The sequence below is a fragment of the Ursus arctos genome, unplaced genomic scaffold (assembly GCF_023065955.2).
Source record: "Ursus arctos isolate Adak ecotype North America unplaced genomic scaffold, UrsArc2.0 scaffold_6, whole genome shotgun sequence".
Classification (NCBI taxonomy): domain Eukaryota; kingdom Metazoa; phylum Chordata; class Mammalia; order Carnivora; family Ursidae; genus Ursus; species Ursus arctos.
In genome coordinates, this window is record NW_026623078.1 from 32,693,305 (window position 1) to 32,707,235 (window position 13,931).

Here is a 13,931-nt window from a genome sequence, read left to right on the forward strand (position 1 = left end):
ATTGTTATTGTTATTATTATTATTATTATTGCTCCTGGTAGTTTTAGAGCCCCAAACGAGTTCATGCTGTTGAAACGTATGTAGACATTGTGCTCAGCATTATAGTTAACTCTCGGTGTTACTTCTAATGTTCTGAAGTCATCCGAGTCCATCCACTAACAGCAGCCATGTTTATTCCATATTCTCTAGTTCTTTCAGTGTCCTTATTGTAACTACAATAGTAGGGACCAAAGTCGTATCCAGATGCACGTCCTGTCACAGCACTCGGTGCAGCCCGTCATCTGCTGTCCCCTCTGCCAGGACGTCCTCAGCAACAAAATGCACCTCCAGCTACATCTGACGCATTTGCACAGCGTGTCTCCAGATTGTGTGGAGAAGCTGCTTATGACAGTAAGGAGACCAAATGTTGCCGCGGGTGTGACATGATCTCTCTAAAAGTATCAACGTGAAATCTGTAATTATTGGTTAGAAATTTGTTTTCTGCCTACTGAAAGCTCTCTTACAGCCTGTGTTCTAGAAATCACAACCAAGGCCCATTTATTTGTTGTCTCTTTTGCTTACGGAGAAAGAAAACACGATACGAGGCATACCTTATTCAGTGACATGTTTTACTGTCTTACTTCTTCTGTACCTGTAATGTTAATTAAATGACTCACGTGTGCACGTTGATTCTCAAACTTTCCTGATCATCGTTATAAAAAAATAGGCCGACAAAAACCTTCAAATTCCTATTTTTTAAAAAGAAAGGAATACAGTATTGCAACAGCATTGATCTAAAATTCGAAAGGATAGCCTTGGCCTGTGAGATCCACAAAATGTCCCTGCTTTCTTTTGGGAAAAAGGAAGTGGGATAGGCTACCGCCCATTGACAGATATGATGGAGTCTGATTTCTGGGCTGCACGTGACGCAAACCTCTTTGGTTATCACAGGTGCCTGTGCCTGATGTGATGATGCCCAACAGTTTGCTACTGCCAGCAGCTGCCTCTGAGAAATCGGAGCGGGACACACCCGCAGCCATCCCAGCTGAGGGATCTGGGAAATATTCAGGTATGCCAGCCTGGACACAGTTTCTGCAGAAAACACGTTCGGGGGCTCACATGTGTGGTGATGTTCCAGGATCATTACTATCAAAGTTTTTTTGGCTTTTTTTTTATTTTTATTTTTTTTAAGGAAGGAAAAAATGAGGGGGGAAAAAAGCAACTGTGGTGTTTCCAAGAGCTGCATTTTCCAAAGCACATTAAGTATCTGGCTATCTGTAACTGCTTTTAGGAGACCTAACTGTCAGTGACCAAGAATATTCTGTGTGTCCTAATTCCTGAACACTGAGGTCATGGCCCTTGATATCATGCTGATTGCAACATACTATAACTACCTTGAACTTGCTTTTTTTCCTATCCTGGAATTCCTTGAGGTCTGGGGTGATTTCTTGTTCACATTTACATCCCCAGCACCCAGTACACTGCTTGGCACATAGTAGTTGCTCGATAAGTATTTCTTCAAAGAATCAATTAGGAGCGCCTGGGTGGCTCAGCTGGTTAAGGGTCTGGACTCTTGATCTCAGGTTGTGAGTTCAAGCCTCGCATTGGGCTCCATGCTGGGCACAGAGCCTACTTTAAAAAAAAAGAATCGATTAAACAGAAATCTTTAGAGGTCCTACTTACTATATTTACTGGCATTTAAGCATTAGGCTTTCTTCCTGTAAGCGACATATTTGTGCTTTCTTCTACACAGGCGAAAGTCCAGTGGATGACAAAAGTATGGCCGGTCTTGATGATTCAAAGGCTAGCGTGGAAATAAAGAGTGAGGAGCAGAAACCAAGTAAAGAGCCCATGGAAGTGTCAGAATGGAGTAAAAATAGCAGCAAGGATGTGAAACTCCCTGACACTCTACAGGATCAGTTAAGCGAGCAGCAGAAAAGACAGCCCCTCTCCGTGTCCGACCGCCATGTTTATAAGTACCCGCTGTAACCACTGCAGCTTGGCTTTTAAGACTATGCAGAAGCTTCAGATACATTCCCAGTATCATGCGATTCGGGCCGCGACGATGTGTAATCTCTGCCAGCGTAGTTTCCGTACATTCCAGGCTTTAAAAAAACACTTGGAAGCAGGCCACCCCGAACTGAGCGAGGCTGAACTTCAACAGCTCTATGCCTCCTTGCCCGTGAATGGCGAACTTTGGGCAGAGAGTGAGACAATGGCGCAGGACGACCACGCCCTAGAGCAGGAAATGGAGAGAGAGTATGAGGTGGACCATGAAGGGAAGGCAAGTCCTGTAGGGAGTGACAGTAGCTCTATTCCAGACGACATGGGCTCTGAACCAAAGCGGACCTTACCTTTCAGAAAAGGGCCAAATTTTACGATGGAAAAATTCCTTGACCCATCGCGCCCGTATAAATGTACAGTGTGTAAAGAGTCGTTCACCCAAAAGAACATTCTCTTGGTCCATTATAATTCAGTGTCTCATCTGCATAAGTTGAAAAAGGTTTTGCAGGAAGCCTCCAGTCCCGTTCCGCAAGAAACCAACAGCAGCACAGACAACAAACCCTACAAGTGCAGCATCTGCAATGTTGCGTACAGCCAAAGCTCGACGTTGGAAATCCACATGAGGTCCGTGCTCCACCAGACCAAGGCGCGGGCTGCCAAGCTGGAGCCCAGCGGCCACGTGGCTGGTGGGCACAGCCTGGCAGCCAACAGCAGTCCCGGCCAGGGAATGTTAGATTCCATGAGTTTAGCAACCATCAGCAGCAAGGACACCCACTTAGATGCCAAAGAATTAAATAAAAAGCCAAGCCCGGAATTAATCTCTGCTCAACCTCCACACCACCCGCTGCAGTCACCAGCACAAATTCAGATGCAACTCCAGCACGAGTTACAGCAGCAAGCTGCGTTCTTTCAGCCTCAGTTTCTAAACCCAGCCTTTTTGCCTCATTTCCCTGTGACCCCGGAAGCACTGTTGCAGTTCCAGCAGCCTCAGTTTCTCTTTCCGTTCTACATCCCCGGGACGGAGTTCAGCTTGGGGCCGGATTTGGGCTTGCCGGGCTCGGCCACATTTGGTATGCCGGGCATGACGGGAATGGCGGGATCCTTGCTTGAAGACCTGAAGCAGCAGATTCAAACCCAGCATCATGTTGGCCAAACTCAACTCCAAATGCTACAGCAACAAGCACAACAGTACCAGGCCACCCAGCCCCCACTGCAGCCCCAGAAGCAGCCCCAGCAGCAGCCCCAGCAGCAGCCCCAGCAGCAGCAGCAGCAGGTGGCAAGCAAGTTACTGAAACAAGAGCAAGCGAACATAGCCAGTGCCGACGGCCCCATCATGAAGGACGTGCCATCTTACAAGGAGGTAGAGGAGATTGTAGAAAAGCAAGAAAAGCCAAAGCAAGAATATGCAAGTGAGGGTGAAGGACTCAAAGAAGGCAAGGACGCGAAGAAGCAAAAATCTTTGGAACCATGCATCCCGCCACCCCGAATAGCTTCAGGGGCCAGAGGAAACGCTGCCAAGGCTCTACTGGAAAACTTTGGTTTTGAACTGGTCATTCAGTATAACGAAAACAGGCAGAAGGTCCAGAAGAAGGGCAAAAGTGGTGAAGGTGAAAACACTGATAAACTGGAATGTGGAACGTGTGGTAAATTGTTTTCCAATGTTCTTATCCTAAAGAGTCACCAAGAACATGTCCATGGGCAATTTTTTCCATACGGAGCACTAGAAAAATTTGCTCGGCAATACAGGGAGGCCTATGACAAGCTTTATCCAATCTCGCCATCTTCACCAGAAACGCCACCTCCACCACCTCCCCCTCCCCCTCTGCCTCCAGCTCCTCCACAGCCTTCCTCCTTGGGTCCTGTAAAACTCCCGAGCACGGTTTCTACTCCTCTACAAGCGCCGCCACCCACACCCCCACCGCCGCCACCGCCACCGCCTCCCCCGCCTCCTCCCCCACCTCCTCCCCCGTCTGCTCCCCCGCAGGTGCAGCTGCCTGTTTCTCTTGACCTTCCACTCTTTCCTTCCATTATGATGCAGCCCGTGCAGCACCCTGCACTTCCTCCCCAGCTCGCCCTGCAGCTGCCCCAGATGGACACTCTCTCTGCAGATCTCACTCAGCTTTGCCAGCAACAGCTCGGATTAGATCCCAACTTCTTAAGGCATTCTCAGTTCAAACGCCCACGGACGAGAATCACAGACGACCAGCTAAAAATCCTGAGGGCTTATTTTGACATCAATAACTCTCCAAGCGAAGAACAGATCCAGGAAATGGCAGAGAAATCTGGGCTCTCTCAAAAGGTTATCAAGCACTGGTTTCGAAATACACTTTTTAAGGAACGACAGAGGAATAAGGACTCACCGTACAACTTCAGTAACCCCCCCATAACTGTTTTGGAAGATATCAGAATTGATCCGCAGCCCTCCTCTTTAGAACATTACAAGTCAGATGCGTCATTCAGCAAGAGATCTTCGAGAACGCGATTTACTGACTACCAGCTTAGGGTTCTGCAGGACTTTTTTGACACAAACGCTTACCCAAAAGATGATGAAATAGAACAACTTTCCACGGTTCTCAACCTACCTACCCGGGTTATCGTCGTGTGGTTCCAGAACGCTCGTCAGAAAGCACGCAAGAGTTACGAGAATCAAGCAGAAACTAAAGACAACGAGAAAAGAGAACTCACGAATGAGCGGTATATCCGAACGAGCAACATGCAGTACCAATGTAAAAAGTGCAATGTGGTTTTCCCCAGGATCTTTGACTTGATCACGCACCAGAAAAAGCAGTGTTACAAGGATGAAGACGATGACGCTCAAGATGAAAGCCAGACCGAAGACTCCATGGACGCCACCGACCAAGTAGTGTATAAGCACTGCACCGTGGCTGGTCAGACGGAGGCCGCCAAGGGCACCGCCGCCCCCGCAGCAGGCTCTGGCTCCGGGACCAGCACGCCCCTGATTCCGTCACCCAAACCAGAACTCGAGAAGACCTCTCCGAAGCCTGAATATCCCACAGAAAAGCCAAAGCAGAGTGACCCCACTCCCCCTTCTCAAGGCACCAAACCAGCCCTGCCATTAGCCTCAACTTCCTCAGACCCGCCCCAGGCCTCGGCCGCCCCGCCGCAGCCCCAGCCGCCAAAACAGCCCCAGCTCATCGGAAGACCTCCCTCGGCCTCTCAAACCCCGGTCCCTTCCAGCCCACTGCAGATTTCCATGACTTCTCTCCAGAACAGTCTACCTCCGCAGTTACTACAATACCAATGTGATCAGTGTACCGTTGCCTTCCCGACTCTGGAACTCTGGCAGGAGCACCAGCACATGCACTTCCTTGCTGCTCAAAACCAATTCCTTCACTCTCCGTTCTTGGAAAGGCCCATGGATATGCCCTACATGATATTCGACCCCAACAACCCGCTGATGACTGGCCAGCTGCTGAGCGGTTCTCTGGCGCAGATGCCACCTCAGACCGCTTCCTCGCACACGAACACGCCGGCCACTGTCGCTGCCTCCCTCAAGAGGAAACTGGACGATAAAGAAGACAACGCGTGCAGTGAGAAGGAGGGAGGGAACAGTGGCGAAGACCAGCACCGCGATAAGCGCCTGAGAACCACCATCACCCCGGAACAACTGGAAATACTCTACGAAAAATACTTGCTGGATTCCAATCCGACCAGAAAAATGCTCGATCACATTGCACGTGAGGTGGGGCTGAAAAAAAGAGTCGTGCAAGTCTGGTTCCAGAATACGCGAGCTCGAGAAAGGAAAGGCCAGTTCCGGGCGGTGGGCCCAGCACAGTCTCACAAACGGTGTCCTTTCTGCCGAGCCCTGTTCAAGGCAAAGTCGGCCTTAGAAAGCCACATTCGCTCTCGGCACTGGAACGAAGGAAAGCAGGCAGGTTACAGCTTGCCGCCGAGCCCTTTAATATCAACAGAAGATGGGGGAGAGAGCCCTCAGAAATACATTTATTTTGATTATCCGTCTTTGCCGTTAACTAAAATTGATCTATCAAGTGAGAATGAATTGGCTTCTACAGTGTCAACACCTGTTAGTAAAACAGCAGAGCTGTCGCCGAAGAATCTTTTAAGCCCTTCTTCTTTCAAAGCAGAGTGTTCGGAGGATGTAGAGAATTTAAACGCCCCTCCTGCCGAGGCGGGGTATGATCAAAACAAAACGGATTTTGATGAGACTTCGTCGATTAATACAGCCATCAGCGACGCCACCACCGGCGATGAGGGCAATGCTGAGATGGAAAGCACCACGGGAAGTTCCGGAGATGTGAAGCCGGCTTTGTCTCCTAAAGAGCCCAAAACTCTCGACACTTTGCCAAAACCCGCAACCACACCCACCACGGAGGTTTGCGACGAAAAATTTCTCTTTTCTCTCACGAGCCCCTCCATACACTTCAACGATAAAGACGGTGACCACGACCAAAGCTTTTATATCACGGACGACCCCGACGACAACGCTGACCGCAGTGAATCCTCCAGCATCGCTGACCCGAGTTCACCAAACCCCTTTGGATCCAGCAATCCTTTTAAATCCAAAAGCAACGATCGACCAGGTCACAAGCGTTTCAGAACCCAAATGAGCAACCTTCAACTCAAGGTTCTCAAGGCTTGCTTCAGTGACTACCGAACTCCAACCATGCAAGAATGCGAAATGCTAGGCAATGAGATCGGCCTGCCCAAACGCGTGGTCCAGGTGTGGTTCCAGAATGCAAGGGCAAAGGAAAAGAAATTTAAAATTAACATAGGGAAGCCTTTCATGATTAATCAGAGTGGAACAGAAGGCACCAAACCAGAGTGTACCCTCTGCGGGGTGAAGTACTCTGCCCGCTTGTCCATCAGAGATCATATTTTCTCCAAACAGCACATTTCAAAAGTGAGGGAGACCGTTGGGAGCCAGCTTGATCGGGAGAAAGATTACTTGGCTCCGACCACCGTTCGACAGCTGATGGCACAGCAAGAACTTGACCGTATAAAGAAAGCTTCAGATGTGCTGGGCTTAGCGGTACAGCAGCCAAGCATGATGGACAGCAGCTCCCTCCATGGCATCAGTCTGCCAGCAGCCTATCCAGGACTCCCAGGCCTCCCTCCGGTTCTACTCCCTGGAATGAACGGTCCATCCTCCTTGCCTGGATTTCCACAAAATTCAAACAGTAAGTCATTTCAAGGCGAGTCAGTCTAATTCATTAATTAATATTAGGCAGCCAATCACATGTAACCAAGAACAGGATATACGTTTGGATCTCTTTTAATTTCAGTAAGTGACACCTTTACCTTCTCGGAAATAGATATTTTAGTGACTATAATTAAGAACCAGGAAGTAAGTCAGCCTGCAGGAAAATAAAGACTAGGCAGGTCATAGCAGTGTCTCAGAAAGATAGTAATTATTTATATCATTACATCCTTATGTCTTAAGAGAAGTATTCCTTTTATATAATTACTTTAATACTGATTTAAATGGCATTTTAACACAAACATGTGACATAATATTCAATATACATATTAATAAAGCAAAGCATTAAATAATACATTTTTTGGATCTTAATTTATGTTCTTTCCAAGGAAAAATTTTGTTTGTTCGTTTGTTTGTTTTGAGCTTGGTTGTTTTTCTTCTTCTTCTTCTTCTTCTTCTTCTTCTTCTTCTTCTTCTTCTTCTTCTTCTTCTCTTCCTCCTCCTCCTCCTCCTCCTCCTCCTCCTCCTCCTCCTTCTTCTTCCTCTTCTTCTTCTCCTCCTCCTCCTCCTTCAGTGCCAGGAAGTTCAAAAGTTAAGGGCCCTCTAGACATAGGAATTCTCCTACATTACACCTAGCAGGTAAAAAGCTTATGTTCAAAGTTTAACTCCTAAAAAGATGACTTCTGTGATAATTTACAATTTAGCATTGCTATAAGATTTTGATTTATGTAGCACCCATTGTTACTTGCTACTTCAATAAATTTACAACCTTAGAGATATATTCATATTACTCTATGACTTTTTACCTCCCCACTACCCCACATCTATAATTAAGTCATAACTAAATTGTAAAGCTGTTTGAGGCAACCCCAGATGATGAATCCAATTCTGTGTTCATCAAGAGAAATATAATTTATGCGCTTTAGATTTTGTGAGTAAAAATAAGCATCCTATTATATTGGCTTGAAAAAATTGAATATAGTGTGCTAGGCAATCACACAGCCAAACATAATGAACGTTATATGTTTTATTGTTTTATATGTTATACAAACATTACTATGCAAAGTAGAAAAAAAAGGGCTCTCTTATAATTTCTTCCTTAAAGTAAGTTTTATTTTTCAAATTAACAGTGATTTTCAAAGAAAAAAAACCAAAAACAAAAACCAAGAAAACACCAGCAATGTTTTTCCTTTTTGTAAGGAAATTTTGACATTATTTAGAATGAATTAATTGCATGTATCTAGAAAGTTTCCAAAACACACAGAGCTTTTCTCATTTTCACTAATTGGATTTTTACATAAATTTCAAACTTTTCAATTTCATCTTTCTCTTCTAAAAACCAAAATTGCCATGTGATTGTACGAAGATACTTCTATTTTCACTTTGAGTTTGGGAGACATGAAAACAATGATAGGAATGGCCCTTTGACCACCGCTGGCTGCTACGGTTTCCCCTGTCCAGAATGACTAGTTGGCATTAGAGAGAAGCAGAATAGACCTACACATATAAGGAATGTGCCCAAGAACAATTCTTCAACGGCCCTTCCCTTAACTATCATACTAACTACCTTGCCCCTAAGTAATATTCTGGGCTTAATTATCTGGATAATCTTGGGGCCTGAAAATGTTAAAGCTACAATTGCATGATTTAGCTATACATTTAAATTAAGTCAGACATAATTGTTTTAAGAGTAATGCAGTGCTTGGTTTTTGCGTATGAATATATTAGTCTTCCTGTCCCACTTCACATGTCACTGTGATTATTGACACATAGAAAAATGACTTATGTGGAAAAACTCCTATGATCAGTTAGGTAAAATAGAGATTTTCCACATAATGTCTGGTGTGGAAAAACTCCTATGGACAGTTATGTAAAATTTAGTTATATAAAATTTAAAATAAAATATTATGTGAAATAGAGTAAAATTTGATACTTCACATCCACTAAGAGCAGTTTAAGGGTCTGTGCCTTTAATCTATAATCTGCTTTGACTGATGCTGGCTGGGGAGTCACCCCCTTCAATGGCAGCCAGAGCATCGTGTTTTTGCTGGATCACAGGCCTTTACTTGGACAGTGGGTCCTTCCCTGACTGCCCTTCTGGTCCATCACTCCAAAAACCGGCACCCAGAGGGCCTGTATGAGGGAAAGTGAGAAGGGAAGAGAGAGATGGTTATGAAATACTTAAATAACCTAACCTTTCTCCTCGTTCAACTCAACATAAATATAATTTATATCCTTCTCCCCTCCCCCCCCCAGAAATGTGGGCTCTGTCTGTAAGTATCAGCTGCAGGAGGATGTCGGAGGCATGTCCTCAGTGAACAGTATCTATACGTGTGTCAGGTGTTGAGGAACTCGGCCCTTTGAATCTGTTGCTTTATTCAGTCCTAGACCAAAACAGACCAGAGAATGGTACAAAGAGAAAGGGTCTGTGAACATACCTACTAGAATTTGCAATTTCTCTTGAATTCCTTCTTTGTTTAAACATCAACACAGTGGGAATACCACTAGCAGGAGGATCCTGTCTGAGCGCCTAAGTTCCCACGCTTCCAGTTCCCATCCTTTTTTGGGCTAATTTACCTGTGGTGGGTAATGCTGAATCTTCTGATTAGATTCTGAGTAGAGTGGGGCTGTGGTTCTCCGTCCTTCTATCATCATCTTTCCACTGTGTTCTTTCTCCTCAAATAAGTATTTCCTCTGCTTCAGGGGATAGATAGACAAACCAGTGAGGTGAAATCAAAAGGAGAAAAACACTTCCTAAGTAGCATATATCTGAGTTTCTCATATGCCCTGCGAGCTTGCCACAGCTTGATATATATATATATATATATATATATATATATATATATATATATATACACGAATAAACTTTGAGAATAGGACATGTTCATTTTGGGCCCACTTCAATGGGATTTGTTTATAGAAAAGCCTTCATTTTAAAGAGAACCCATCTCTTTGAAGGTAAATCTGAGGGGCTTGATCCTAAGGAAATCACAACAAAGGGACTCCATTGACTATGACACGTGCCATAAAGTAATGTCTGATTCCAAAGCCTACACGCCAACACCGATTTAAATGGTAATGTACATGTTCAGTGTTAGTATTTATCATCCTCTAAATTTTCCGGTTTGATCACCCACTTTGTTCTATTTTGGGTGTAATTGCTCTTCTGCTTTACCAGCTTTAATACTTACCTTGCTTCCAACAACCCTTCAAATTATTTCATCTTTCAAGACCATAAGAAGGCCCTTTCAAGGGTAATATGCATCATGTGTGCCTGTTTCCCAAATGATGACCCAGCCCTCTGTTCAGCATCACTAATGACTAGTACTCATTTGCTACTAAAATGAATTACTTTCTGCTTAAAAAATTTCCACATTTGTCTTTTTCTCTCATGATCATATGCAAAAAGGGCAAGTGGCAATAGGAAATCACATGCCTGTACACCTGGAAAAAATTCAAAAACTTTAAATTTGCATTTAATCCTTTTTTAAAAAGATTTTATTTACTTACTTGAGAGAGAGAGAGAAAGCACGAGCAGGGGGAGGGGCAGAGGGACAAGCATACTCCCCACTGAGAAAGGACCCTGGGATCATGACCTGAGACAAAGGCAGACCCTTAACCAACTGAGCCACCCAGGTGCTCCAAAATTTACGATTAATCCTTGAGGATGTTGGCTTCCTTTGGCATTTTGCTCAAGATGAATAGAATACTAACTTGATTTTCTATTTTTAACTTATTTACTTTATTGTTTTAAGCAGGGTCTGATTTTTATATCTTCCATTAGTGTTTGGAAATACTGTCTAACCCAGTTTCCTTAAACAGAACGTTAGAACATGCCTTTTGCATTTTTCTCATACTTCAGTGTAATTTACTAGCACATTTGGGGTAAATCTAGATAAGAGAAAGTCTTTCATAATTTTAGCACAATTGTCTTTGGCTCCATGTACATAATAAGTTTTATTTTCACCTCAAAAATAAATTTTCCCTCTGGGAGACCAAGATCAGGAAACCTGAGGGAAAATAGCTGTATCTAAGTTCATTGCGAGACAGGATTTTGTTCCAAAAGTGTAACTTTCGGGAATAGGCAGCTGTTCCAAGAGAATAAAACCAAACAAAATAATGATAATAGGAGATTATTTGTATAAAAACTTTTCTCTCTCAGTGAATTTCCAATGAACTGGAGTAGGAGTTAGGGAATAGGAACAAATGTATCTTTAGCACTATAACTTGGTAACAATGAAAATTTGACATGCATTTAATTTATAGTTACCACTTATTCTGTATCAGGATTACCATTCAGTTTTTCTCTTCTATTTCCTCTTTTCATCTATCAGTTGGCTTTTTACCTAATGGCTAATTATTTTTTTAAAGGTTTTATTTATTTATTTAACAGAGAGAGAGTGCTCATAAGTGGGGGGAGCAGCAGGCAGAGGGAGAGGGAGAGGGAGAAGCAGGCTCCCCACCAAGCAGAGAGCCCCATGTGGGGCTCAATCCCAGGACCCTAGGATCATGACCTGAGCCAAAGGCAGACCCTTAACTGACTGAGCCACCCAGGCACCCTTAATAGCTAATTATTTAATCTGATTACTCCTCAAGATGTTGAATTCCTGAAAATCTCTGATAGTCTTAGACTGTAGTAGTTAGGAATACTATTGCAGTCTTCTGAAAATTTTCATGCCAATTCATCATATGTCCTCTAGATGGGAACTTGTAGACCCCATCTGATGGGAAAGCCTGAGCCAACAACTATTGATCCTTTTTGCTTTCTAACTACCATTGTTGTTTTAAGTCTTTTAGCTCCTTAAAATTTCTCACCTTAAATTATCATGTCAGAGAGATAGTGAGCCAGCAATTTTCTCAGATGTAAGGGGCAAAAGCAAGTGTGGAGGGGAGTATGGGATTATTGAGTATGAAGTCTAGTTGAACTAGACCTAGAACTAAGGTTGACTTTATGAAGAGGCAGAAGAAGCTGAGTCCCATCACTGTATCATTCTAACAATGCAAGGAAGGTTCTTCTGTCCTGAGTAAAGCTTCTTCCACCTGAATCACTCAGGCCTGGAATTCTGTAATTAGATATTAATGCTTTTGACTTAATGAATTATCCTCTGTGAAATGGAAAATAGCATAGAACATCATGAAATCAGAATACTATAGCAGGAAGAAACCCCAAATTATATAATCTAGTATAAAGCAATTTCAGAAATAGGTGTATTTAGGGGCACCTGGGTGGCTCAGTTGTTTGAGTTTCCAACTCTTGATTTCGGCTCAGGTCACGATCTCAGGGTCCTGGGTTTGACCCCCCCCCCCCCCCGCCCCTGCATTGGGCTCTGCACTCAGCAGAGAGTCTGCTTGGATTCTCTTTCTCTCTCTTCCTTTCTCCCTCCCCCTCCCATCCCTCCATGCATGTGTGCTCCTGCTCTCTCTCTGTGTCTCTGTCTCTCTCTCTCTCTCTCTCAGATAAATAAATCTTTAAAGAAAAAAAATAGGTGCATTCAAATTATTGGTTCTTTCTCACAAATACAATTTAATAGAGAAGCAAGTGAAAAGAAGAAAGGCCTAGTAGTGCCTGAATAAAGGCAAGGGAGTTGAGGGATTGGGACTCCAAAAGCAACTCCATTACTTCACAATTTTCTTAGGGCTAGCTAGTCTGTGTCCCATGAATCCAAGGAGTCTATCATACCAAACTGGATTAAAGATTCAGGAATTCATTCATTCATTCCTACCATTCCCCTGCAAATCTTAAGCCATTTTCATTTCAGTGTGTTTCCAAGGTGTCAGCCATTCTTCTATAAAATATGGATACTTGCTATTGGTTTCTCCTGGAAATACAATGCTATTTTCAAGGATTTTTTTTTGTGCATTTTGAATATTTGTATTTTTTAGCTTTTGAAATTGACTCAGTTAGACAAGAACTTTAAGTGGCAGCTATAAAATTTAGTTTCCCCAAAACTCATCTCCTATTGAGTCCTAGATTTCTCTCTGTCAAGTGACCCAACTGCTCTCAGACTCAATTTTCTTACTTCAAAAAATGGAATTTTTAGCATCTGTCCCCACTTACCATTGAGGATATCGGAAAACTATTCTCTAATGTGATGGGAATTCCTTAGAGATTATCACTAATACAACTTCAGAAATTATTGCAAAGCAAGTCAGAGAAAAGTTGGGCGTGGTGAGGTTACAAAGAAGAGCAGCCAGTAATAAGCTAAGCTAATTGACAATAATATGATAATGATTAGGGTCAAGTTGAGAGTGATGTTGAGGACTTCAGAGTATCTTGAATGCTAAGCCTAAGAAAAGCTTTCTCGGCTGGGTGAAGTCTAATTAAAGTTTGTTCTCTAGCTAAAGAAATAGAAGCATGCAGTTTTTGTATCACTTGTTTTCTTTCTTTCTTTCTTTCTTTCTTTCTTTTTCTTTTCTTTTTTTTTTTTTAACACTAAGATGTCGCATTTAGCATAGGGGTGAGACTTTGAACGTTATTAAAAAGGTTGTTGTCCTAAATCTATGATCATTCTCTCCATAGCGATGCACTAATAATTTAAACTTGATCCACCTTCTCCTGGTTAATTCTTGCATCAGCCCGTAGACCTCCCTCATAGTCCTTGCCCTGATCGATTGGTTAGTGGGCTGTACTCCTTCAAGAACGAACTACCACCCATAAGGCTCCTAGTCTGTTCCTTTTGCAGTCAACTTTATTTGCCTCTAAAAAACATACTCAGGAAAGGCGCAGCCTTTTACAATTCCCTTTTCCATCCTGAGCCGTGGTTTCATT

General features: G+C 43.5%; 1 protein-coding gene across 1 annotated transcript in view; it reads left to right on the plus strand.

Moving 5' to 3' along the window:
* The window catches only part of ZFHX4 (zinc finger homeobox 4), a 175,965-nt gene that overhangs the window by 156,842 nt on the left and 5,192 nt on the right, over positions 1-13,931 (plus strand). The window contains 4 exon segments of the mRNA XM_044382737.3: positions 190-390; positions 931-1,048; positions 1,733-1,959; positions 1,961-7,142. Coding sequence (XP_044238672.3) covers positions 190-390; positions 931-1,048; positions 1,733-1,959; positions 1,961-7,142 — 5,728 coding nt within the window.